Raw genomic sequence first — 27,917 nt, 5'->3', positions numbered from 1 at the left:
AGTCAACCTGCATATTGAAAGGTGTGACTCGTATAGCTTAGTTGCATTTATCTGCTTGCAGCAGATGAGGGAATGCAAGCCTAGCTGAAGTGTCTGGAAGATTTATTTCCAGTTTCACATTCTTAACAGCTAAACAGCTGCTTGTTTCACCTCTTCCAACACGTTCCTGAAACACTCAGTTCTCTTAAGACTGTGCTGTGTGCAATGCAGCTCAGTCCCTCTGTCACCTTCCTAGCTTACCCTTCCCTCAAGACTGTAACATCGTACTTCCTTTCTTTTATGAGATGAGCAACACTGGCCAGGCTCTGGAAAGTGATTTCAAGGGGAACAGCTTTAAAAGGCAGATTTCTAGGGAGACCAGAAAGCATTCTAACCACTATAATTGCATATACTAGTCCTCCTCTTTTAAGTCTCCCTGAGAAAAGATGCTGCATGAATGTGCTTGAATGAACCTATGCTCAAAGCCAGAAAATACCCTGCTTGCTAACAAATAGCAGGTAAAGAGAATGGAAGTGTGCAGAGCCTACACCAGACTGCCTGTGACAGGAACACTTCAGAAGGAAAATGAAATGCCTCTCTAGGGAGGCTCTCTCTGCACTCCTACAGTCTTTTTCCACGGAACCAACATAGGGCTCAAACATACTATTATCCCTCTCATACTGCTGGGTTTTTATTGTTCATCTGAGCAGGTGGCATTTTTGATCATGAATAGCAGTCTAAAATATGGGCTCCACTCTGCTGTGTGAGGATATGATTTCTAAAAATAGCTCCACTTAATTTCTGGACCGTTCTTGTAAATTAGGGGTGCGGCAGCCTTCACTTCTTTCAATCTCCTGTGAAACCATCAACAATCTGAGCTGTGGTATGTCTCATTTTGTACCTGATTCCCTGCACTCTGCTATTTGCACTCAGCAAAGCAGTAGTTTTCTTCCATCTTGGCTGGGATAAGTTTTACAGGACTTGTAATTTATTTAATCAATGGCCAAGGGGTGGGAAAATACAGCTGCTGCAACTCCCGTAGTTGTGGTTAGAAGTACACGTCTAACTGGCAGCAGGACAAAGTCAGCTAAAACACTGGAGCAAAACATCAGCAAAACATCACGTGTTAAGACCTTTTGGTTCTTAAATGACAGTCCTTTCACCTTTGGCTTCTCTCTTTAAGAGGACCCTACCTGGGATTCTGTCTTTAAAGATATTACTTTCTGAGCAAAATAGGATAAAACATGATCGGTCTCCCAGAAGCATAGCTTTCCAGTAAACCAGCTTTAGAGTTTTTACAGGCATTCAGATGTTTAATGTAATATCTCTGTAGTTTCAGACACTTCCTGACCAAAGAAAGCTGACATGTCTGCATGGCACCTCATGTGCAAGCATAACTGCAGATTAAATCCAAAATGTTCTGTGCCCCACTGAACTATAGGCATTCGGTTGGAGGACACTGTGCCCAGGTGAGCCTTGCATGCCTTGAACTGCCAGATGGGCTGAGGAATACCAAGCTCTGTGTGTTCAGGAGGTTGGGAACTGACTCTGTAGCTGTCCTACAGCAGTGCAGTAGCCATGCAGCCCTTGCCCTTGCACAGGCATGGCTGTGGAGCAAACTATGATTCCTTCCTGTGAATTACTGAGGAGAGTGTTCTATGTCAGACAGACACACATCTAACAGTTGAGAACCTTTGTGCTTCGTTTGCCAACAACCAAAGCACTCCGCCTGAAGCAGATGTAGCTGTGTGTTATCTGCTACTGCTCCCTACGATGCAAAAAGGAAATAAGGGCATATGAGCCAGGAGGAATATGCAGCACACTCTGGATCAAATTCCTTATTTAGACAGGAGTGTGTGCCCAGGACTTGCCAATTTACAATATCCCGACTTGGAAGGGATGCACAAGGATGAGGGAGTCCGACTCCTGGCTCCACACAGCACCACCCAAACATCAGGCCGTATGACCGAGGGCGCTGTTCAAACGCTCCTTGAGCTCAGGCAGCTGGGGCTGAGCCCACAGCCCTGGGCAGCCTGCTCCGTGCTCCCGCCCTGTGGTGCAGACCCTGTCCCTAAGCCCAGCTGCCCCTCCCCTGACACATCTCCACGCCATTCTCTCAGGCTCTGTCATTGCCACAGACAGCGGAGCCCAGCACCATTCCCTCCGCTCCTTGTGAGGAGCTGTAGGCTGCCATGAGGCCTCTCCTCAGCCTGCTCTGCTCGGGGCGGAACAAACCCAGTGGCCTCAGGTTTGTTTACTCATAACCTCTAAATATTCAGCACCAGACTAAGGTCTGCCTAAATCTCGGTGTGGAGAACGCTTCTCCCTTTGCCTCTCCCGCAGACCTACAATGAGCTCTACGACATTTGCATCCCGTTAGCACAACCCGCGGGCCCTTCGTATGCTGGATCTACCCCTTGCTCTCACCGTTCCGGGATTAAGGCGGCGGGCACGCCCGGCTTCCCAGCGCCGCTCCCTGCGCGGAGCCACCGGCCGCCAGAGGGCTCCGCGCGGCCTCCCCGCGTGGCGGAGCGGCTGAGCGGCGGAGTGGCGCCGCGTGCCCGCGCGCTCCCAGCCTGCCTCGCGCCGCGGACTACAGCTCCCAGCAGCCACCTCGCCGCGCCCGGCGCTCGACGGCCGGCGCCCGCCCTCCCCCTTCCCAAACGGCCGCCGGGCCCACGTGACCGCCGCGCGGCCAACCGGGTTTGTAGCCGTTTTTTTTCTTTGGATTTTTTTTTTTTTTTTTTTTTTTTTTTTTTTTCCCCACCCGCCCCTTCCCCTCCCCGCGGCGCTGGTGCGGCCAGACCGAGCTAAGATGGCGACCGTGGAACCGGTGAGTGCCTCTTTCCCGCTCGCCGCACGCCGCTCCCTCGCACCCCGCCGCCCCCTGCTTTCCACTCGCTGCCCCTGTTCCTTCCACCGCCGTTCCTCGGCGGGGCCGGCCGGGCCGTGCGGTGCCGGGCCGGGGGCGGGCAGGGCGGCGGGGCCGGCGCGGGGCGCACGCACGCACGCACGGCGCCGGGGGGAGGGGAACGCGGCGCGGGAGGTGGCGGGGCCGCGGACCGCGGCGGCGCCCTTTGTGCCGGGCTTGGGGCGGGCGGGGGCCGCCGGTAGGTGGACGGCGGCGGCGGCTGGACGGGGAAGAGGAGGAGGCGGGTGGCGCCGCGTGTGGCGCGCGGGGGTGGCCATGTTGCCGGGCCGGCGCGGCCCGCCGCTAACGGCGGCACTAACGGGTCCGAGCGGCCGGGGGGAGCGGCAGAGAGGGCGGCCCGTCCGTCCGTCCCGCGGACGGCGCCTTTCCGTCTCGAAGCCCGCACGCCGATGGAAGCTTTCTGGGCACTTCGTGATAACTAAAAACGTCATTCTTTTTTCCTACGTGTGCTTGTGGTGCTGCGCTCTTACAAGCGCTGTTCCTGCCTGCGTTTCCCCGAAGAACTGGAGCAGCTGGAGCTGGCCGAGGCCCGCTATCGCTCTGCTCCCGTGGGCTGTGCGTGACCGCCTGGCGATGGGGCGAGGACCAGAGGCTGAAGGAAGGGCTCTTTGTGGCTGCTGCTTACCGACCGTGGGGAGCCCGTGCCTCCTTTGTGGCACTGGGCGTTTATATCCAATAATCACTTTGCTGTTTTAAAATAAAGATTAGTTGTAGTTTGTGAGGCAGGTGGCCCTATACCCTTTTGTAGAGGATGTTGGCTCTCTTGCAATTTTCTTCTATGAATGAAAAAACTGCCTTTATTAGCAAGGAGTGATGGGGTTGGTCAGCGTCTGTGAATTGCCTGGCAGTTCTGGGAAGGCAGAGCAGCAGTTGTTGGGGCAGCGAGCTGCAGTACTCTGCCCGCGGTCATCAGCTGCAGTGTTAGGTATTGGGTTTGGTGTCCCATACCCGATCTTTCTGAGCTGTAGCTGCGTTTCCAGAGGTGAGAGCTTTGTGTCAGCTCACTGCTTTGTAATGGCTGCTGAGCTTGGTAGGTGTTGGGATAAACAGTGTGTCATATTGATGTCATATTGATGGCCGCTGGGAATGGGAGCTATGCAAAGAGCACAGCTTTGTAACTCCCTTAGCTGTGATGCTGGTGCGAGCATGACCATCTCTGAGCTGCTCTCTGTCGATTTTGCACAAGTGTGTGTCTGCATACTGAACTAGATCTGGGGCCTTATTGAGCCGGATAGAAACAATGGCTTTTGTCACACCATTTCCCATGGAGGTTGGTTCCCCAGATTCAGTTTGTCATGCAGTGATAAGCAGTTGTGCTGACCCAGTGAGAGCGGAGGATGGAGCAACGCTTAGAACTGTTCAGACGACATTGCTGCCGAAGGGTCTGCCTGCAGTGAGATATGCTTGTCTTCAGGAAATAGCTATCAGCTATGCTTGTTTATTTCTGAATGTTTTTTAATAGTTAAGCTTTTGTTTATTATTCTTCCAGGTGGCTCACATTTCTACCTAAGCATGGAGTCAAACCTACGTAGTGACAGAGATCTTAGATGCTTAGCGTTGCATAAATACTGCGTAATGTTCCACTGAACAAATTAATTCTATGGGGATGTGAGGAATTTGATTATCATGTGATCATATGGAGCTTCTGTTCCTGTAGACCTTCAAAATCTTGTCTGAGGTTTAGCAGGGTCCTGCTCCACATTCTCAGTAACGTACAAGTTCTAGAATTGTTTTATATCTTATTAAGGGACTGGAAAAAACTTACTGAAACTATTTAGGAATATTGAGTACTGCAGAGTGTCCAATTGAGTACTGCAGAGTGTCCAGCTGCTAAGAAAAGCAAGATTACTCTGTATAAGTCTGTTGTACAGTGGCTTATACTTCCACTGCAGAGAAAATGTGATCGTTTGCAAAATTGAATAGTAGTATCTATTGTTTTTTTTTCTCTTGTGCTGTCCCAGATGGTTGCTCTTCTAAGACTGTTCTAGATTAATTTGTCTGAATATGCAGAAGTGTCCTATTAGTTGGTTCATCTATAGCCTCTGAGGATTACTGTGATCTGATGACACTGTGCAGAAGTCCACAAAGTCAACAGTGAGACCAATAGTAATGCTTTAGTGAACAGTAGTTTACCAAAGGTGACTTTAAATTAAAATGTAGCCATGGAGAAACTAACATGTTAGTGGGATAAGTTGTGTGGAAGTAATTTATGTGGGAGCAGTTGATCCCTTATTGCTCAGATTGGAAACAAACATCATGATTCTTTGTTTTTCTTTCTGACAGCTACTTTTGCACTTGATCAAATGTGGTTCTTAGATATCTAACATCACATTTCAAGAGTATATTCAAGTCATATATCTTGAGAAACACTTGTTAGGCAAAATAGTCAATAGGTAGGACTCAAAACTGAGCTGATCTTCCTTTAAATGAAATGGTATTACTTCTAAGGGGGTATAAACATAGTGGTATAGGGTCTTGAAGTTCTGGGGAGTTCAAAATACCTCTTCAAATACAAGAGGTGCTGAGAGGTATTAGTGACAGAAAGGTGGCATGTAAATTCAGTGCAGGCCAGGTTCAGCTTTAGGTTTACTCCTATTACTAGGCATTTCAGCTATAGCCTTGTCCCTCTCTGGTTGAAATCGGTACAGTGCTCAACTGTGGTACAGTCAACATAAATGTATCTTGTGTGCTGTTGAATAATTGAGAGCTTGTAGCATGAATTGACCTCCTCACTGTAAATTACATTTCTGGCAATACAAAGCCTCCTATATTATTTTAAGAGAGGGAATGTGTTGGGCATCATGTAACTGAGATAAACATCTTTCTGAAAGCAATTTAAGAACAGATGTGCTTCATAGAGCATATTGAATTTCAAACTTATTTTGAGCTAATGCATTAAAAATAGTATGAGTCTGTGTTATGTTGCTTCTGCTGATTCAACTTGCAGGTCTAGAGGTACATAGGAAGTTTTGATGATGAAGCGTGATCCTTTGGTAGCTCTGTAAAGATCAGTGTGAGCTTTGAATGGACAGGGCAGGGAATCAAATGAGTGGTACTAGAAGACAGCGTGAAGTGTGAAAGGGAAATTTCTTAAATCCTAAACTGTAATATTTTTCTACATTGTTCAGAATGTGAAGGTATTACAAGTGTTGCCTGTAGATTTATGTGCTATGTAATGTTTTGTTAACTGCCTGAAAATGACACTTGCCCTTCATTAGTATGTAGTGGATGTAAGGAAGTAAAATTTTGACTATTGAAGTTTTTCTAAATGTGTAGAACAGTTGTTGAAGTAAATAATCTCTTAATCAGCACTCCATTTTTCTTGCATCTAGTGCTGTTTGTTCCATTAGCTTGTGTATGTTATCTGCTTTAATTGGGCATATCAGTCTGGTTTCTGTGGTTGAGGAACGACCCCCCTGAGCATCCCTACGCTACTACATTTTAAAATGAATTTCTGAAAACTGAATATCTTAGCTTTTCAGCCAACAATGTGCAATTCCAGCCTTGGTTGCAAGAATGTCTCTATATACTTAGAGTCATTTGGGTGCTTTTTTGTCTGTTGTGTAGAATTGTTGATTATGGAAATGAGAGATGTTACACGTAACTTTTTATTCCTTGAGTTATCGGAGCTGTTTTCAGCAATTTTTGGGGAGGGTTTTTTTGTGTATCTTAGGATTTAGCGCAAAGTGTTGCTAGTCATCTTCTCCCACCTGTAGGTTTCACGTTCCAGTAGCGTGGGCAGCAGTAGAGCACAGACTGGTGTGAGATGTGGCAGTACTTACTCAGTCTCTTGTTCCTATCCCTCCTGTACTCATGTTGCATTTCTCTCCTGATTTGTTGGGGTATTATTCACTTAAAATCAAGAGCCGTGTTTGCTTTCTAATGGTGAATACCTTCTAGAAGTCTGTGGTGCTCTAAGTTACAACGTATGCTGTCAGGGTAGTTGTTCCTTGTTAGGCCTTGGTATGATATACCTAAGCTTTTTTTGTTCTGGTGTCTGGAAAGCCATTTTTCGTTGCTGGATTTGCAGTAGGTGCTACTGGTACCTTTCTTCCAATTAGTAATACGTATACTCCATGTGATCTTTACCTCTGTATAGTCATTCCTGAGTTGGGCATCAGTCCTGCTGATCTGTACAGTGCCATGTTTGTTTTCTGTTTTCTCTCAGCACATAGGATTTGCTTGTGGGTGGGCTTAAATCCTTTTTTGTCTAGAGTATTTGAGATAAATAACTCTTGATTTTTGTACTGTGTGAATAGTTGTCTTAACTGTGGTGCAGTACAGGTATCTACAAGTAGCACCAGGAGATAACTGACATGCTTTTGCCCTAGACATCTGCTAACTAGAGCACACATTTTTCTTCTTTTGGAAACCTGAAGTGAAGAGGTGGAACCACTCAGATGTATCTTAGTTTGGTTTAATTCAAAGAAACTGCACAAGCTTCTTCTGCAAGCTGAATTCTGTGAAGTTGCACCAAGAATGCGTAGTGGTGTGAGGTTGCTTCCTTCTGGAACGTACGTGTCATTCTTTTAACTGGACTTCCTAAACAACTTTTGTAGATTATTAAATCATGGATGTGGTCTGGGCGGTATCTGCGAACGCTGGGTGGAACCTAGTCAAGCGGGTTGCTTCTTTTAAATAACCTGACTATGCAGTTCTTGCAGTGAGCAGCACCCATTTCCTGTCCCAGCAACATGCACACCTTCCTTTCATGCACTGGTCATTATGTGCTGTGGAGAAGGAATGAATAACACCAATTAAGTCTGCAAGTGTCAGAATGCAGGTAACGTGCAGATAGGCACAGTCACTAAGTGCTGAGTAGGTGAATGTTTCGTAGACTTCTGCAAGCTGATTCCTACATCAAGAAGCATGTGGGTAGTGAATGTCACTCCTAATTACGTGCTGTTGTGTTTGAGTAGTAGGATTGGCCATTTGAAGCTTTCCAGTCTGGCTGGTAATGCTACCATCTTTCATTACATCTGTTTTAAAAGCAACAAACCCGGTGATGGTAATAGTAGACGCAATGTCAATTTTAGGTTAAAGAAGGAATTAGTTATGAGCAATAGTAAAATACTGTAAATGAATGTAAGTCTAGAAGCCCAGAAACTGTGGGTGGAGGCAGACTGGCTTTAAGTTAATAGTGCAGCAATTGCAGGACTTCAAGGTGTGAACTGGTAAAATGCATGAAACATAACTTTAGTTCGTGCTATATTTACAGCATCATGTAAAGGTGGTGTTGGGTGCGTGCTTGTGGTTTGCTGTAGGATTTCAGTAGCTGGAAAGAGGTTGAGCACAAGAAAGGGATTCTGGCGGTTACTGAATTGGCGTGCTTTGTGTTTGATTAATGGGAAACACTTTGCTGTACAAACACTTCTGTTTGGTTGGAATGGTGAGATAAATGAGATGAAAAGAAAAGGGAGCCGGTATGGTTAACTAACTAAAAATGAAAGTGCTTCTTATTTTGATGGATAGCGCTGGGAAATAAAAGGTAGTGCATATGAGCTGCTTTAAGCTTCTGCCTGAGATTAAGCAGAAACGTTCTGTGATAGAAAGCTCCGCTTCCAACTTTACACCTGTTTCCAAGTTTATTCTGATGTGTGCAGTTTTGCTATCCTTGATGGAATCCTCCTCAGGCTGGGCTCGTGCTCAAGGGGAGCTATGTGGTCCTGAGCTGGGACCATGGCCAAGTCTTAGAAGTGAGTTGTCATGTGCTGCTTTGGGCAACAGCTTAAAAGGATGGGTAGTCTGAGTTTCATTGAAGTTACACAGCTTTCAAAACATCTTAAGAGACTTATTATTATGGTGACTTAAAAACATTTCTGCGGAGTCAGATGTCTCCATTTGTTCCAAAACGGACTTTCATGTGGTTACCTGTCAAGGGTGACCATTGGTATATAGGGAGGTATTGAGGCTCATTGTGTTTTTGCACTGTCTGCAGGTGCTATCTTAAGCCTTTCTGGTGTTGTCTTCCGTTAGAAACAAGAAATTGCATCTATATGGTAGTCCTGCATGTGCTTGGTTTTGTATTAATTCTTCCACTTGGGATTGTTATGTTTTTGAAAGAGTGACCTGGGAGATGCTAGGGTCAGCTCTTTGCATGTTGAAAGCTCTTTGCTGAGCAAATATGAATGAGTTTGGAAAGTACTCTGCATTTGACAAAATGCTGTTGAATATAAAAGTCTTTAGCACTTGACATCTACTATGTACAATTGATTTACAACTCTAGAGTAATGTGAATGTAAAGCAAGTATTAGTGCTAACCCTTGCACTTAGTTTACTTCCCAAATACTGATCTTTCCTTTTTTTTTAATTTATTTGTACATGTAATATTTCTGGAACCCTTCAAATTAAGTCTTTGGCAGGCCATTCTGTGTATGCCTTGATTTCATGTAGTATACTGCAAGCTGAAACTCAGGGGAGCTGCTGAAATATTGCTTTGGTGTATTTGGTAGCTTTTGTGCACTGACCATCTTAATTTCTTCTTTGGGACTCCTGTGTGTGATTAAAGGGAAGGGTGTGGATCTAATCCCATCAGTTTAAAAATAGATGGGCCTAACACTGGAAATCTTACTCTAGATGAGATTTGAAATGCTCATTGGTGTTCTATTTATTTCTTGAAGGAGTGTTTAGTGACAGTATTTCACTGGAAGAGATGGGACAGATTGGCAAGCCCACAGAGGCAGTGCTTAGTAGTGATGGATCTTTTTAGGAACTCTTCAGAAAGTATTTGTTCACTTAAAAGAGGTGGGAGATTGTACAACCTACCCCTCGCAGGGTGTAAATCAAAGCAGTGCTGTAAGTGTCGCTGCCCGTGAGGCCGCCTTATCCCAGTCTGAGCATGGCAGTGTATGAAAGCCTTCTTAAATGTGGTATAAATTATGTTTTGCTTTTGAACTCATGTCTTTACTAGACTGATAAAATAAGCTTTTTTTTTTTTTCCTTCTTTTTTTTTTTTCCCCAGGCATGAAGGTGTAGTTTCTCTGAAGTTAACTATATTGCTATACTTAATTGATAATGAAAGTCTGTGTTAAGCCAGGTCTCTGGATGTTGCCAGAAGAGTTTGTCAGCTGGTCTTGTGAAGGTTAAGTGCTGCTTGTTATCACTTCAAATCCATCTCACTTTTCAGTAGCTATGGTCATGATAAACTGAGTAACTTGGGAATTGCTCCCTTTATTAGATGACTGACTTAATCCACTGATTTACTTATTCCACTCCTACGTTACTTTATTCTTTTAAGACCACAAAAATTAAGCTCAATTTAAGTGCAACTTTTGCTTTGCTGTGTTGAGGAATGACTAAGGTCTTTGGGCTTGCTGTAGTTCGTATTTGTTTATAGTCCTGAAATGCCTTTTCTGGATTTACTGGAGGAAATGAGCTTTATTGCTCGTTTCTTGCCTTATTGCAATATTCTAGCATCAATTGCAGATCAGGGAGAGATGGTGGTAACTGGAGAGAGCATTTGGGCTCACAATAAAGCTTTGTATTCCAGCTCTGAAGGTATGCCATTAGAATTGCAAACCTGGCACAGTGGTTTCTCAAATGACAAGCTTGATGGGGAAGTTTCGTGCAAAGGGAGTGTTATTTCTCTTTTGGGTTAAAATATTTGATATCTCTAACACTGTAGAGATTTGGGGGGGGGGGAGGGGTGGCAAAGATTTGGTCAAACCTGTGGTAAATCATGTGAAATTACATTTCAGTTTGATGTTTGAGAACTAATACATGTTTAAATTATGTTGCTTGGTGCCTGAAACTTTGTTAGCAGTGATGTTGCAAATAAAGATACCTACTTACCAGCTTAGTTTCCCCCACCTGTAATATATAGTTGCTATGTAGTAGCGACTGTATATTGAGGGTTCTGGGTGTGTCTCAGACTTGCAATAGCACATTTTTCTAACTAAGCAAGGATTTTGTACCTGTTTGCAGTGATGCCTTGTCTTATCCAAAAATCATCATATTTTCATTCTGAAGGTATTTGTGTTCTGGGAATTAATATAGAGGTTCCTATTCTAGATAATGTGCTGTACTGTTTGTTTCTGAAATAACTCAGCCGCATCTTAGTTGAATACAAACAACTAAGTTCAGTGAACAGAGCTGGGAAGAAATGACAGACAGCAAGTCAATAAACAGCTCAGTGTGAACTCCTGCAGCTGGTATTGTAGGGCCTGTTCAGGTGCTGAAAGATAAAGGAATACAAATTGTGCTTCTGTGATGTGATTTGACACCCTGCCCTCCCAGTCCAATTTGAGTTACAGGAATTCTAAGTTTCTGCGGTCTTAAAGTTACTTGAGAGAGCTAAAGTACATCAGTAAAAACTGAGAAGGAACTTATTAATAAATCCTTTCTTCAAACAGGAAACCAATCCCAACCCTCAACCTTCAGAAGAGGAGAAAACCGAGCCAGCGCCTACTCAGGAGGTTGCCAGCCCTGAACAGTATATTAAGCATCCACTACAGAACAGGTGAGTAGTATGAAGCCGTGATGTGGAGCTGAAAGTAGTAAAGCTGCCTTATTTAACCAAACTGCTTATTAGACTTGAAATAACTGGAATGGCTGGTGTCTACAGTAATAATGTCATCACCTGTAGGAAACACAGCAGAAGAAACACTGTGAAGAGCTAATGCATATGCTTGTATTAATGTCTCATCAAGAGAAAAAGCTGTAGGGCACCTGAATTTTCATTTTTATCAAGAAAAACATGGAGTCACACTTGGAAATAAAAAAGAGGCATTGAAAAATCCAAGCCCTCCTATCTAAATTCTCTGTTTAGCATTCAGAAATGGGTGCTACTTAATTTAGTAAGCTACTATGGCTTTCTGACTGTGCTGCAGAGACAGTAAGGGCTTCTCGAGTGTAAAATTTCTTGATAAACCAGCACTTGGACTGACTTCCTGTAGAAATTTTAAGCTTACAGGTTGAATTTGTTTAAATGTGCAAAGTGACTGCAGGAAAATACATATACCTCAAATAGAGCAACTGGGTGCTCATTTCCTCAGCTAAGGAGCTGCTGAGAAGTTGCTGTTAAGTGCTGCCCTAAAGAGAACGTATTGCAGTGTGGCTGGCCTCTTAACTTTTTCTTTTTTGAGCAGACAAGGAGAACTATATGGCACGTTTCATCTTTTCCCCTCATTCTCGTCTGTCCACTTCTGTCCCTTTTCCTGTGAACACTTTGCTTAAATTCTTGCTGATGCTTTCCTATAAGTGGGTATGGGGCTTTTTATAGAAAATAGGTTAGAAATGGTCAGAAAGGCTCAGCAAATGGATACGAAGCGATTTCAGGAGTACTGTGGGAAGATAAATCTTCTCTAGTGCTACCTTGAGTCAGCTCAATACTCCTGAAGTGATCAAAATGAGGAATAGGCCTGTTCTGTTAAATGCCTCCTGAGGTATTCCCTTCCAGCATTTTAGACAATATTCTTCTGATTCTTAAGGAATGTCTTTGAGTATAAAGATATTTATTTTTTTACATTATGTTGAACTTGTACTCAGTTGAGATGTGGAAGAAAATAGGGTGAAGAATTTAAGTAAGTACTCACATATACAGATCTAAAATCCTGAAGTGAAGTTTAAGCTGGTAGTTTTATAAACAGTGAGTTCAAATGACTTATTTACATCTGCTCTCCTGGTATGTGAATGCTAGGGAGGCATTCATATATGTAACCTTAGAATGCTAGAATTAGCTTTTGACTTCTACAGAGAAGTTATGGAAAAGGCAGCTGAATTCCTGATTGGACTAATTGATGGTGCTTCAAACCATGATTGTTACTGGTGGGAGGACTTTGCAGTTTGCCAATGGCAAAAAGGGGAAACATCTGAGGCTTAGATATTTAGTCTTAGAAATGACCCAAACACATTTGAAATAATTACCTCAATGAAATAATCAAGTCTTGCATGACTGTTCTAACTCTAAGGTGCATATTGCAGAGCTAGATTTTAGAAATTAGTTTTTCATGTTGCCTGCTAATGAAAACTGCTTTCCATGCTAATAATCTCTCGAGGCTTGCAATTACTTGGTATATAATCAGTACTGAATTTTATTTTTAATGTACTTTAATTCTAGATGCTATTATTCTGTATTCTCTTCTCCTTTAGATGGGCGCTCTGGTTTTTTAAAAATGACAAGAGCAAAACTTGGCAAGCAAACCTCCGTCTGATCTCAAAGTTTGATACTGTTGAAGATTTTTGGGCGTAAGTGAACATGTTTCAGTCTGTGCAGTGTTGATATGTGTTAGCTAAGTTTATGCCAAAATCAGAAGGCATAAAGTTCTTCATTAACCACAACTCTTTGGAAATACTTACAAAATTGAAGGCCAGGTCTACTCCATTCTTCAGAATGTGCTAGAACGTGACCTTTGAATTGGGTATAATTGGAGAAGTTCTTCATACTTTAAATGCACGTATTTTTGCTGTTAGCAGTGCTTACAGTTGTATATACGTAGCATTCATTTAGAAAATGGCATTTGTGCAGTACTGACATGAATCTGTAAACTCTCAGAGGATCTGATTGTCTTTTAGTTCCAAATTTTGCTAGTTTGTTACATTCTTAGTTAGCTGGCTTATATGCAAGAATGCCTGTATCTGAAGCGTAGTATTTGGAAGGCTGATGAAAATTAGAGGCATCCTTGACAGAATGGTAGGTGTTTCAGAAGAAAATTAATTCCAAGGTATAAGTCTACAAAAACAGAGGTCAAACAGGAAGAAACCCTTTTGAGGAGAGACTTGTGTTTCTCAAATGCTCCAGTTAAATTCCCTTTGCTTACTGGAAGATTTCACCTTCCAAAATAATGAGATGTGGGTCAGGGAATGTTCTGTGCAAGCTGCATGAGACTGAGAATGGGAAAAAAAGCATTATATACTTGATCTTAGGTACTATGTGCTACTTTGAGCATTATGGTTCTTAGGGTTTCTGGTGCATGTCTTCTTTCAGATCTGTATTGTCTCTTAAGCATGGAGTGATAAAACTCATCAGTGAAAGTAGCACCACCAGAGAAGAAACGCGTTAAGATTTTAAGCTAATATTTGTCAGTGCAGTCATTGGAGGGAGGGGAGTAGGATTCTGTTCTTGAAACCAGTTTTTGTATCCCCGGTGGAATGTGTGATAAATGGTTTGAAGCTTATCAGTATAGTTGGTGATGGGTAAGTTTTTGAGCTACATAATGAAGACTGTGGAGAAAAAGTGTCAGATATCTCCAGTCAAAGTATAAAATAAGTCGCAGTAATTAGACATGGTGCTGTACTAAAAACAAAACTGTTACTTGGTCTTGGGCTACAATTTAGTGTTAGATGCATGCTGTTTTCTGAAGTCTCACCTTAGCAGTGCAGGAAAGGAAAGCACTTGTTTCTGTAGTTGTGAATTTAATTCCGGCTGTATTTTGTATTCTTCCAGTCATCTGTTCTTGGCTTTTGAGTTCTTATTTCAGTTTGAATTATCAGGCCTACAGTCTTCAACTACAAAGTACTGTAGTGAATAAGATCTATTTTAATGCTTTTTAAAATCTCTCTTTGCAGAGATAATAACCATAGGAGTATAGATTGTTATTCCATGTATATATAGAGAGAAAGAATACACATGCACAGAACTTTCTTTGCTGCATGAAAGTTCAGTAAGTTACGGGTTTTTTTTAACTGTTAGAACTAGGTTTAGAAGAAGGAAAGATATTTCTGGAAAATACTGTGGTATAAGAGGCCATACTGAGGTATAAGTGTTGATGAAACCAGCTTCCATTCTGCTTCTCTAAGCTAGAGCTTAAAGCTAATGCTTTTGTGCTCCTGGGAAAAAAGCAAACTAGGTAACAGGGTTGCTTCCGAATAACTGTAATGCTGTTTAATTTTTGTATTTTATTCAGTCATGTCCTAAATTCTTTAGGTTTTGTGCCTTAAAATAATGTTTAGTTTTTAATCCTGCTGTTTTTCCCTCCAATAGTTTATACAACCATATCCAGCTCTCTAGTAATTTAATGCCTGGTTGTGACTACTCGCTGTTTAAGGTATGCTTGCTACCCATTTTTCTTCAGTTGTGGATGATGATCGATGATTTCCCAGCTAAGCAAGGCAGTGTCCAAACGTTTCATTTCAGACATGGAGGAGCACGGTTGGAGGTGTCCTAAAAGTGTTAATTTTTAGGGAGTCCCAAACATGTGTGCTCAGAAAATCACGGTTATCGATACTGAAAATGGAAGTAATTCCTGCAGCATTTTAAATACAAAACACTTTGATCTGTAGTTATATTTTCATTCTAGCTTTTAGATGTTTATATGAATAAGTCTTAATTTTATGAAGAGAGATTTTTCCAGTTCTGTCACTGTCACATAAAATTAGCTAAAATAGTTGAGTTCTATGGAGAATTGCAAAGTGCTCCAGCATTTAGAATGAATACTACTAGCCAGCTGCACAGCACTCCTGTAATTAATTTTTATGATGCCAGTTAAGTGCCATATTCCTTAGGCATGAAATAGAAAATTGTACACAAGGCTGACAGTTATTGAGCATTCAGGTTAGCTAATAGAAAATGCCAAGGAGAAATTATACATGAAATCCTGCCTCTTGTCTGGAGTGGACATCTGATTTGGAGCTCTCAATTAATTCCTAATCTCTACGAAGTGCTTCTAACATACAGCTTCCTTTCTGGATTCAGATACATAAATAATCATGTAAGTACTGATGCCTGGCTTCTCCTTTGCTTATGAAACAGACCCTGGCTGGGACCCCTCAGTATGCTGTATGCAAATTGTAAATCCCAGCAGCTTTGGGCAGTGAGGAGGTAGTTATGCTTGCTTTTGAGAAGGTAACAATATTTATGCTGTGAGAAACCTTACTGGTAAATGTTAAGAAACTGATCCCTTCAAATCTTAGGAAAAACACAGATCATGTGTGTATTTTTGTCTGAATCCTAAATTTGCCTCTATGTGCATCCATTCAGTGTTTGCATGTTATCAACAGAAACTTCAATTTCCATCTATATGGAACAGGTATAGAGTTGTCAGCTGTTGTGGACTTGAGTGATCTCTTGCTGTTGTCCTTCAATTGTGACCTCATAAGAGTTCCTCTTAAAGGTGATGAAGCAGTTTGAGCTCTGCAGCTGCCAGTGAGGGTGTTAAATTTGAGAAAGTGAACTGGCAGTGTTCCATCCTGTAGGTTGAACGTTTAATTAGATTGCAGCTGAAATTCTATAGTGTGACTCTCTTAATAGCCATTTCTTGTCTGAATTTTTCAGTCCAGAAAATTACCTGCTCTTTTTTAATGACTGACCTTCCTTCCTGAAGTTCAGCGTGGCTGAATACGAGAGTGGCAGCTGACTTGTTTGCAGGTTCAACGTATCCCGAGTCATTTAATGTGGTACAGGGCCTTTGGTAATGCATGAATGAGACTGTAACTTATTTCTAAATAGTCTGCTGATTTCTTTAATTTTTTTTTATTTTTTTTTGTGGCCCTGGTGATTAGAACTCTCTTATTCTCACCCCATGTTGCAGGAAGTCAGAGAGAGACTGCCAGGGTGTTTAGTGAAGTAATCTTCACACATAAATGGAGTACTTGGCCAGTGTTGTGCTGAGTCCAAGACTTAAAATAAGGACTCCAGAATGTGGCTGCTAATTTTATCTGGTTTCAGAGAGGGCAAAGTGGATGTTTGACTTTGCAATGTATTTTATGTTGCACTGCGTAGCTAAGGCTTCAGCTTGGGCTGGGAATCTTTCGTGGAAACAATGACTTAAAGAAAAAACAAAAATAAAAACAACAACAAAAAAAAAAAACACTAGGAAAGGTGTGCTTCTTAAGAAGTTTTGGAACTTCATTGTTGGCCCCGAGGTATTTCCAGACAAGTTTGTGTCCCAAACTATACTTCTGGGTGCTGTTTCAATTATCATTGGTCTGTTGCTTATACCCAAGGGAAAGTATAAACCAAATCTGATATAACTTCTGACTGTTCTTTTCAGGATGGGATTGAACCCATGTGGGAAGATGAGAAAAACAAGCGAGGAGGCCGATGGCTAATTACACTAACCAAACAGCAGAGACGAAGTGACCTTGATCGCTTCTGGCTAGAGACAGTAAGTAATATTGGCCTTAAAAGTTGCAGCTGAAGAAACTTGTGTTTAATACTTAAACTGCTCTGTTATTCCTGTGTGCTGCTCTGGACTTACAGTTTCATGCTAACATATTATTCCCATGCAGGCTGAGTTTTGTTGACGAGCTGCATTTGAAACACGATCTTTCGAAATGATGCTTGATGTAATTGTATGCTATTGAATATTTTCTTAGAATTTTCATGATTGCTGTTTGTTATACAAAACTTTTCCCATAGGATGTTCTCAACATATTTGTACAACTATCAGAGTAATACTTAGTCTTGAATATGACTCTCAAGTTTACAAGTAATTATTTGTTTACAAATACTCTTACAGGTGAATAGTTCCCAGGTTTTGGTCTTGCTGAAACAAGTTTCAGAATTGTTTTTTCTTCTTTCTATACTTATCCTAACACTAGAATAAGGAAGGAATAGCAAAATCTTCCTATATACTATAAAAATGTGTTTTCCCATTGCTGTTACTTGTTTTGGAATATACTTTTTTAAACATTAAGTATACTTCTAGAGATACCATGTGTCACGGTAGATATGCTGTGGAAAAGAATACTATTGTACTGCCTAGGAACTAATTAAGTAGTCTAAAAGATATGGTCTGTTTTTTAGGGGCAGCTATTATATGCAATATAATGCAAAGCAATTTCACAAAACTAAACTGATCAAGCTAGCTTTTCTTCTCTGCTTCATTGAGAATAAAGTATTTTGCTTCTTAAAAGGGAGGAGTGGCCTTTGGAATCAAGGTGTCCACAATAGAAGAGTTTAAGTTGATTCTAGTCACTATAACTGTGATTTGGGGAAAGGATGATTAGACGTTATACTAGTGGGCAAAGTATGGTTTTACATGGGTAGATGAAACTCTTGATATGTGCATTTGACCACTCCATTTAAACATATGTGCAGGTCCTTCAGACTCTTGATAGCCACTTCATGTGGATTGGAAACACATAGTCCATGTAGGCTTAAGACTATAGAAAGCTCTGCTTTTTGTTTACCAACAAGTGACGGCACAACCGGGTGACTGAGACGTGCTTTAAAATCATCCTGCCTATGTAATTCCCATAATTATTTGTAACCAACTATCTCCAATAAACATCAATCTTTATCACTCTCCTTTGGAGCAAGTTTTTGTTAAAACTTGTTAAAATATAAGTCTTCACCACTCTTAACTGGAGATTGAACTTAGTTTGAGAAGACTTTCCTCTTGTGTAGCATTCATGAGAAATTTGCTTGACTGGTGCTTATTGAGTATTGTAGCTGTCTTTGCTTACTTATGTGCTGTTGATGAATGTTTTTGAACGTTCACGTGGTTTAGCCTTTAATCTTTATGGCTTTCACCACTTGGTGGATGTGAGTACCCTGCTGTTGGATGTAATCTTTGGTATGTGTAGCTATGCCTGATTTATTCGGTAGCACACCATGCTTCTTATTTCATCGATGAAATCAGCCCTTGCAGTTCTCAGGAGCAGTGGAAGACCTGCTTTGTTTAATATTTTGCAAGAGTGTTAAATTTTCAAAAGTTGTGACTCCAGAAAATTAATGTAATGAGCAGTATGTTTAAAATGTAACGTGCTAGTGAAGTGGCAAAAAAAAGTCCATTTAGAGATGAATACTTCAGTGTGGAGAACAGTAACTACAAGAACTTATCAGCTTTGAATATCTAAAAATTGTGTTGCACAAGTTGAAAGTTGAAGATTTTAAGCATCACTTTCAGTTAGTGACATAACTCCTTAGAAACCTCACAGCAAGTTATCATCTTTGTTATTTCCAAACTTTGCCATTAGAAATCCGGGAAGAGAATCTTGTATTATTTGTACACTAGTGTTGATGCATTACAAACCATTGAGGATACTGATTTCCAATTCATAGTTCTTAGGAACTCTGGATTTTCTTAAGTGAAATGTTTGATAGGAAACACTTCATTGGATTGCAACTTAAAAAGTGGTACTTGGTTTGCCTTTGAATTGATGCGTTTCAGAATTGAAGTCAGATCTTAGGTGATGCATTGCTCAAATAGTTTCTCACAGGTTCCCTCCAGTTAATGAACGTTAACTAAAATTTGTCTGTATACTTCATAAAGAATAATAAATTCCTTTAATTCCTGCACCTGTTTGGATCGAGGACTGAGAGGGAGGCATAAGTGATCACCTGTCAGAACTTGCATCTGTCAAAACAGAAGAGACAAACTCAAGGAAGATGCTACTGCCAACTGAGTTTACAATCACGTGTAACATTTGGAACTTTGATAAGACACAACAGAATACTGTTGCTATATGGCTAGTGGATATAAGCAGTAAAACATAATATTCCTCAAAGTCCTTTGTGCACTTGGTGTTTTGTCTGTGGAGCAGAATTCTGACTTTGAACTGCTACTTTAATTGTTAATGTTTATTTTGTAGCTGCTGTGCCTTATTGGGGAGTCATTTGATGACTACAGCGATGATGTATGTGGTGCTGTTGTTAATGTTAGAACTAAAGGTGATAAAATAGCAATATGGACAACTGAATGTGAAAACAGGGATGCTGTTACGCATATAGGGTAAGTAATGTGATTTGTTTCTCAAACGAACGTGAAGTGTAACAATGCATTTAAAGCTGGTTAATTAAAAATTTGCTTTTGGCAAATGTAATCTGAGCAGAGCTGTATCCCACGTTCAAGTAACTCACTGTAAAGTTGTCTGCTTCACTGTTTAGTTTCTATGGGCTCGCATCAGCAACTTCATTGAACTACTGTACTCTATTTGCTGTAGTATAAAAATAATCAAGAGTTCAACACAGACCTTGGCAGGAGCTTTTAGTTCCATAATGAGGTATCGTAAGTAGTTTTTGTAAATAGTGTAAATTCTGTTGCAGCATGCCAGTTTGTAAAGCTGGCTAGTCACTAACAATAGAGCATTCTAAACTGGTTCTTGGGAAAAGGATGCTTAGAAATGGGAGATGGAAGCTCACCAGCACATTCTCACTTTTGATAAGAGCTGGGTAGTAACGCACTGCAAAACTACAGATGGTTTTCTTTTTGTCTGTTTACATACTAACCAAATTCTGGATTTCATGGATCTGATGCATGAAATGGTGTGTTCTAGTCTTTGTTTTCATGAAAGACAATAGCTGTGTTGTTAAATAGCAGACTAAATGTATTCTCCTTAACAAGTATTGCTAAAACTCATGGATTCTTCTTGCTGTGATATTGATATTTCAAAGTGTTTCATTCAGTCACTGAAGGCCTCTTGAATATTTACAGTGGTTTACAGAGGTTGTTTCCAGTTCATCAAATTGGTCTTAAGCCAAAATTCAACTTTCAGGCATGGCAGCTTTCAGGATGGCTCCTAAGCATCCAAGTGAGGCACTTGGACCTCTGAATGTGGCGAGGTCAGACTTACAGAGACTGTTTAATTACAGTATGATTTTGTTTGCTGTTAATCGCCTTTCAAGTCTCAACAACTGTGGTACACATCTTCTGCTGATGGAAAATATCTGCTAAGTTTGATGTAAGGTTATTTGAGTATGCTTTAATATGCTGTTAACGGCTCAGATGCCTCCATTGAAGAACTACCTGTAAAAGCTGAGACTTTGCAAACTGAGAAAAGCTTGAGTAAGCTACCTATTGTCATGTTGCCATAACTGCAAATACACTATGTCAAGCTTTTATTTATATCCAGTTTTAGTTAAAACTGGAGTAAGCTATAATCCTGAAAACTGTCCCATTATGATCAGGGTAAGCTAAAATAATTTTATCAGCACTGAGAAAGCTTGTTCTGTGGCTTAGTCACAGAGGTTGCAACCTACAGCCACTAGCTTACATCCTATACTCTTAATTAAGCAGCATAGTGTGTATGGGGGGGGATAACGATGACTTGATCTCTGAAGTCAAAACATCCAAGCTGAGATTTTCCTAAAGCTTTGGTTTGGTAGGTGTCTGTGACAGTGCTTTAATGAACTGGGGGCAACGGGGTCCTGCTTTCTGTAAGTTTTCAAAGAAAGAACTGCGAGTCAATTCAACTCACAAGTGTGGTGGTAAGCTGGCTGTATTTCAGGGAATTGCTGTTTCATTTGATGTAAGCTACTTTACCATCTCTGCAGTTCTGGAACTGTGGCTGATGGCTTCCTGATAGTTCTTTGTTTCTGTATGTGTGAATACAGCTTGATGTTGATGATACTCATGTGAATGCAGTAGAATCAGTGTTTTACAGTTACGTACGTTATTTTTTGGCAAGAATTTTATACAGATTTTTTTTTTTTTTTATGCAACAAACTAGAAAATTCATGTTTAAAGTCCCTCACTTGTACCTGAGAAATTTTCTGAACCATTTCAGTTAGTAAGACAACTAAGTGAATTCAGTTAGTTAGGCAACTGTTTGCATGGAAATAGCAGAAGATCTTAAATGCAGCTATCCTGTTACTGATTCCTTTTGAAGGGCTTTGCTTAAATTATTCTTCTGTTTCTCTTCTCCAGGAGAGTATACAAGGAAAGATTAGGACTTCCTCCAAAGATAGTGATTGGTTATCAGTCCCATGCAGACACAGCTACTAAGAGCGGCTCCACCACTAAAAATAGGTTTGTTGTTTAAGAAGACACCTTCTGAGTATTCTTTCATAGGAGACTGCGTCAAGCAATCGAGATTTGGGAGCTGAACCAAAGCCTCTTCAAAAGCAGAGTGGACTACATTTAAATTTGATTTCCATCTAAATGTTGCTAAGATTTGTGAAAAGTCTAATTCGCCTTTGTCTTGTACTTCTGTGTTCATTTTTTTCTGTTTTGGCTGAAGTAACCATTACCAATCAAAATTTTAGTACACCCCCCTGAGTCATAAATGTTTTCCTGGCCCACTCTGTAATAGCTTGGTAGAAACATTACTATTACAAAAAACATTTGTTTATCCACAGTATTCAGAAAAGTTGCATTTCTGTACCTGCAGGAAATTACTCTGTTTTACATTTGCATTGTATGCAGTAACATTTTGCTGGTTTGGAAAAGAGTATGGTGCATACAGTTTTCTAGCAATTTTTTTATACAGCATCACCTTTGCTGTAACCTATGCTGATGGCTGCTAGATTAATTTATTTGTTTTCCCTATTTGATAACATTAGTGATATATTGATTTCAGTTGTTTTTGCTCATGTAACATTGGTGAAGAATTTGGGAATATGACAAAGGTGGAATAAACATTAATTTTGTGCATTCTTTGGTAATTTTTTGTTTTTTGTAACATCGAAGCTTTGATACAAATTTATGCATTTCAGTCAAATTCAGTGATCTGTTTGTGTGATTTCCTAATCATATTTGTGGATTTTTTTAATGTAACACCATAATTTACATTCCTTACTAGAAATAGTATGTCTGTTTTTGTATCTTACGCTGTATTTTAACACTTTGTATTACTTAGGTTATTTTGCTTTGGTTAAAATGGCTCAAGTAGAAAAGCGGTCCCATTCATATTAAGACAGTGTACAAAACTGTAAATAAAATGTGTACAGTGAATTGTCTTTTAGACAACTAGATTTGTCCTTTTATTTCTCCATCTGCACAGCAAGTATTTGTACTTCTTGTGACAAGGCAGTCTCTGCTGTGGCTTCTCTTGTAGTGTCTTCCAAGAAAGATGAGTCTGGAGCTATGGTTTATTGAAACTTTTACTAAATCCATTAGATAGCACCCTAAATGAAAGTGAAGTTATGTTGATGTGGCTACTGTTTTCTCTTAGTGGTTGGTCTAACTGATGGTGGTTTGCACGGTTTCTCTTTTGGCTTTGGTGCATACCAAGAAATCTGAAGGTACTTGAGAGGCCATCTGGTTTCTGGTGGCAGTTACAGTAGAAGCACTGAAGTGAATGGTTCTGCTCTAAATGTGTAATTGCTGTGTGAAATAAAAGTCAAGAGCACTAGAGAAATGGCGACAAAACAAATGTATGAGGAACTAGACAGTCTGTTTTGCATGTCTTCCTGTGAAACAAAACTTTGGTCTGAACGTTCCTGTGGGAGCTGACATGCAGGATTAGGGGAGAATTTTGGAGAAGGCCACTGAGTTCAGTTCTCATTTTGAGTACGATACTAGAACCTTTTTCTGTATAAAAGTAGAGCATACGGCAAATCAGTGTTGTGGTGTTCTTAATTTTTAGTCCTTTAGGATCTTAACAGGACTGTATAGCTCTTTAAACTTAAAGGCAGATGCGTATTGGTTGTTGGTCTTCAGTTGAATTCCTTGAAGCAAGTTTAGTCACTCACTGGTGATGAAGCTTTAGTTGAATTAGGCTTTTTGGTCTGCCTCTTAAGTATTTCTACATGCGTAGGTAGACTTAAACACTTTCTTGCACATTTTATAAGAAAGTAGTGCATTAGATAATACCAGAAAGGCATTGCATTAGCTTCTTAATCTCTGTCTAAAAAGAAACACTTACATAGCAGGTACCTGTGTCTCATGACATCTAATGATACTATGCCTTCAGTACCGGTCATTAACTAGGATGGGCGTTGAAGGTGGGGAGCACCGTTAGGCTGTTTGTATGCTGGTTTCTATAGATTTTGGTGTAACTGTTTGCCTGCCCTTATTCAGCAGGATTGTAGAGCAAGATGAGTTTGTTTCGTAGGGCCATTCATAGAATATAGTAATCTCTACCTGTTTTCAGACTTGCTACTTCAGTAGTCATCTTTTCAATTAATATAAGCTCAAATTAAGTTTCTTTAAACCATTTCTGTTCTGTATCATAACCCCCAAGATGAATAAAGTTTATAATAGCTTTGACACTTCCTAATAAGCTAGTATTTATCCTAAATAAGTAAGACTTGCATGCATGGAAAGGTTAAGATGAATCAGTTTCTTGAGAGCTAACTTTAGAGTGTTTAGGTACATGTAATTTGGGAGCACTGAATCTAGGCTCACTGAAGTGAGCATAATTCAAAAATGTAGGTAGCACTGTCCATCTGTGAAGAGCTTCAAGTTTAAAATGAATGCTCTTGTGAGAAGGATGTAGTGTTTTTAATTTCACTACAAGACTGAATAGAATATTGTTCAGGATAGCTGCATTTGCTCACCTGGAAAGGTGATTGATGGTATTTTCAGTGTGGTCTCAAATTTCTGAGCCTACTTAAGAAGCCAACTGACTTGCACCATAGTTTGAAAATTTGCTATAAGTTGACTTGAAGCTTTTCATTGCTGAAATATCAATTGCTGTGTTTCTAGGAGACTCGAATGGAAATTAAATTACATATTTACTTTATCAAATATCTAACCTATGCCTGTGATTTCTTGCCAGAAAGTAATAAGTGACCATGAACCTCATTCTCTCAAACTTGCCAATTGTTTTGTGCTGCATAATGTTGTTATGGTGGTGTAATCTGTATTCTTACAGGATACTATGGGAGAAACCTGAGAGCTGTCCATTCTATGTGTTAATAAAATAGCCACTGTCTTGTAGAACAAGAGGCAGTAGACACTTAGATTTGTTTAAATAACTAGTTTTGTACAAAGTATTTACGGTCATTAAACGCTGACAACAGCTAACCATTTACCTAAATGTGTTTCAGTAAGCCTGAGAAGACTAGACAATAAATGTCTGAAGTGTCTATTTTGAAGTGTTTTTATATGGTACAAAACCAGCAAGGCAAGGAAAGAAAAAAAAGTGATTCTGTTCAAAGAGGTGCATGAATGTGCCAAGATAGAGCCAGGGAGGCAGGGATAAAAGATGAGTACGTATGAATCAACAGCTTCTGGGTCTCTTGTAAGTCTTGGAATGGGCAGTGTTTTTCATTAGCCCTTTCTTGTCCATTTGTAGCTTCACTTTCTTGTTTCAGACTGTCTCTCGCTCAGGACAACTAATTTTTACTGAGTTGATCGAGTTATGGAAATTTGGAGGAGTATTTTTTTATTTTTTTATTTTTTAGCAAAACTTAAACTGAGCTTAAAACTTCTACTTAACAAAATGGTATCTTGGCCTACAGAAAGGCTGAGAAAAATACTCTATGGGACCCTTAATAAAAGCAAAGAACATTTGGTTTGGACCTAGTGAAGTGACTCGGATCATCTCTGGTGTATGTAACCTCGTTTCCAAGAAGTTTTGCATTTGAGTCTGGAGCTGATGGTTTTAAAACTAGTCTCTGCACTGGAGAGAACTAAACAATGTGGTTGAGCTTTCTGGTGAAACTCATAGAGCTTGCAGGCTGCCTGGTTCTCAGTTCTTGGTGTTTTCTGTATGAATCCATTGCCCTCTTGAGAACAGTCAGTGATTTCTACAGTTTTCAGTGAATAGGTTTTAATTAGGTCTCACAAAGTTCGTAAGGAGAATGCGTGCCTTCTCGTATTCAGCAAGACGTCGTCTTTTTTTGGGAACTGAGGTTGTATGACAGGAATTTACTTTGCTTAGATGACTTGTTGGTATTCTCTACTCCTCCAGCTGTCCTCTCCACTTCCCCTGGAAGTGACATCGCAGTAATTTATACCTGACCGTTTTGTTTCAAGAGTCTGTCCCAGCTAGGTGAGCAGGAGTGCAGAGAATATTAGCAAGCTGTGGAACAACCAGTCTTAGCTATCCAATGCGCCTGCTGAACCTCCACATTGCCATTTCAAAGCTCCAGAAGCTGCTGAAATTTGAAGACTGCATTTTGATCTCTACAGTGTAGCGGCTTGAACAGTATCACTGCCCTTTATCTGTGGAAGTTTTGTATTCTGCCAGAACTTGTTTGCAGGACTCTAGCTCTGCAACAAAGCCTTTAACAAGCACTTAAATTCCTTTCCATGTAATTCCTTTTCGTGGTCATTTCTGCTTCTGCTCATGCCTATGGCTGCCTGGCATTTTCCCAAAAGGCTACGGGATGCCCCATAAGCCTTCCTGTTTAGAAATAAAGCAGATTCTGATGTCCAGAGAGTTAAATGTGAATTGTGACTCAACATTGATGATTGTTTTGTTTCCCAGCACTTTTTGTGTGATGCCTTAAATGTAAAAACAACCTAGCTGAAGTCAGTCTGTTGGTATCAATTGTGTGTAAACTCAGTTTTCTTATCCGCTGCTAGTGCTGAGCCTGTGACAAGCTTAATCACGAGTAGGTGAGGTTTATGACTGCCTGTACTTTTCCCATTTCATTTTTTTCTAAAATGTTTTAAACTAAAGGTAAAAATTTACGGAGTCCAGTCGCTGCTTTTTTGGTCACTACAGTGCTACAGTGTGTGGAGTTCCAGCTGTTGCTTACCTGCCCCTTGGTAAAGACTGTGACTTCTTTGGCATGGTCTACTTACGGGGTTTTCACTTCTTTTTTTTTTTTTTTAGCCATGTATGATAATAATGGAAATGATACTTGAAAGTATGTGTGTGAATATATCATATAAAAGCAAAAATGACTCATCTATTTTTTCTATTTTTCAGAGTAGAATACTGTTATTTCTAAAAGGTTTCTTTGGATGACTTTCTGTAACTAATCTTGGATTTTGCTTATAGTAGGTAGTTTAGAGCAATCTTTTTTTCCTTATGTTTTGTCTATTAATGTTACGTTACTGAAGAGTTGAAGCCAACCTTACATCTAAGGTTTGGCATTTTTGGAACTAGAGCTATGTTTTGTTTGAGCCTTTTCTTTCTTATGTACAGGGTAGTTATCTTAGTGCATTTCACCCTGAGCCATATAAATATGCAGAAAGTTTGACCAATTTAAAGGTGGTACTTTATTTCTGTAGCTTGAATGAAAATAAAGCTTCTGAGGAACTGAACGTCTCGGCTTCTTGACTCTGTATGGAACGTTAAGGAACGTATATCGAGGATAAATGAATAAGCTGCTGCTTTGAAATACGTTTGCTCTTCAGTTTGTTGGAGCTTCTGTGTGGAGAGGGCTTCTGCAGCTTGCCTTGCCCACGGCTCGGCCTTGTTCTAAACAGTGCATACAGCATGACTAAAAATGCTGCTGACTGCTCTTCTCTTGTTTACCATAGGTTCTCCAGCAGGAAGGAATGGAGACTTGTTTGGGTGGCACCAGCTAGCAGAACATTGCAGCTGAACTGAAGTTGGAGACAATACCTGCAACCTTCAGGAAAGGTTTTAGTTTGAGTCTGGGCAATCCATGAGGGACTGTAAAAGGCCCTTGCCCTGTAGGTATATCATTGCACAGCTGTTCACTTAATACTGAAGACTTTCTTGGGATACAAGTGTAGATGTTTAACTCTGCTGCTGTAAATTCATTTGATTACAGTTTTCTTGTGTTTGTGAAGTGGCAGTGTTATTGTGTAGGCAGGAAATGGTGAGTATTAACTTCGAGAAGTGGAAAATGCTGCTTTAAGGCTTCCCTGGGCCCGATGAATTCATCCTTGGGTTCATTCCCTAAAGCAAGGTAGAAACGTCTGCAAGCTAGAATCTGGGAACACATGCACTCCAAATTTTGGAGGCTTTTAAAGTAATACAAGGCCTCTCAAATCTTAGAAGTCATCAACAGAGATGTAATGTCCCTATGCACACAAACTGGGGACAGCAAGGAGGAGTGAAGGATAAGGCCAGAAGTAATGTTTTCTCAGGCCATGGGAGTTGTTCAAAGGTATATTGGGAAGAAGTGAAAATTTGAACAGATTTGAGCACTCACACGTTTACCTGGAAAGCAGTGTTGTTCCAAGATAAACTCTGCTGCAAGGAACTAGTATCACTTCTCTTTAAATGCTACCATGTAGTTAATGTTTCTCACTGCTTTGGGGTCAATATATATGTGTCTGCAGGAACATTTAAGTATTACAGAACTGTAGGGGTTGGAAGGGACCTCTGGGGATCGAGTCCAGTCCCCCTGCTCAAGCAGATTCCCAGCAGTAAGTTGCACTGTATTGCACAGAAGGCTGCAGAAGTAGCCCTAAATCCACAAAATCATGGTCACTTCACCTTGTGAAGTGACTGCTTCAGATTGCAATGAAGGTGAAAGGTGAGAAATCTCTACATGGGGAATTACTAATGCATTGGAGTTTGTAACAGTGGTGAA

The 27,917-nt window shown here is 40.6% G+C and overlaps 1 protein-coding gene across 1 annotated transcript; it reads left to right on the top strand.

Annotated features, from left to right (window-relative positions):
* The first annotated feature begins 2,753 nt into the window (after positions 1 to 2,753).
* Positions 2,754 to 26,673, top strand: EIF4E (eukaryotic translation initiation factor 4E). Its single transcript, XM_042871087.1, has 7 exons — positions 2,754 to 2,812; positions 11,263 to 11,369; positions 13,001 to 13,096; positions 14,832 to 14,895; positions 16,840 to 16,953; positions 19,385 to 19,524; positions 21,439 to 26,673. The coding sequence occupies exons 1-7, from the start codon at positions 2,795 to 2,797 to the stop codon at positions 21,551 to 21,553; spliced, it is 654 nt and encodes a 217-aa protein (XP_042727021.1). The 5' UTR covers positions 2,754 to 2,794; the 3' UTR covers positions 21,554 to 26,673.
* The last annotated feature ends 1,244 nt before the right edge of the window (positions 26,674 to 27,917 follow it).

The sequence above is a fragment of the Lagopus leucura genome, unplaced genomic scaffold (assembly GCF_019238085.1).
Source record: "Lagopus leucura isolate 7727_CA_CO unplaced genomic scaffold, USGS_WTPT01 Super-Scaffold_100004, whole genome shotgun sequence".
Lineage (NCBI taxonomy): Eukaryota > Metazoa > Chordata > Aves > Galliformes > Phasianidae > Lagopus > Lagopus leucura.
This window is presented reverse-complemented; position numbering and strand designations above follow the sequence as displayed.

What these genes read in the sequence shown, in the direction of transcription:
- EIF4E (XM_042871087.1), top strand. An exon ending in AAGCATCCACTACAGAACAG is followed by an intron (nt 11,370 to 13,000) that starts GTGAGTAGTATG and finishes CTTCTCCTTTAG; the next exon opens with ATGGGCGCTCTGGTTTTTTA. An exon ending in ACTGTTGAAGATTTTTGGGC is followed by an intron (nt 13,097 to 14,831) that starts GTAAGTGAACAT and finishes TCCCTCCAATAG; the next exon opens with TTTATACAACCATATCCAGC.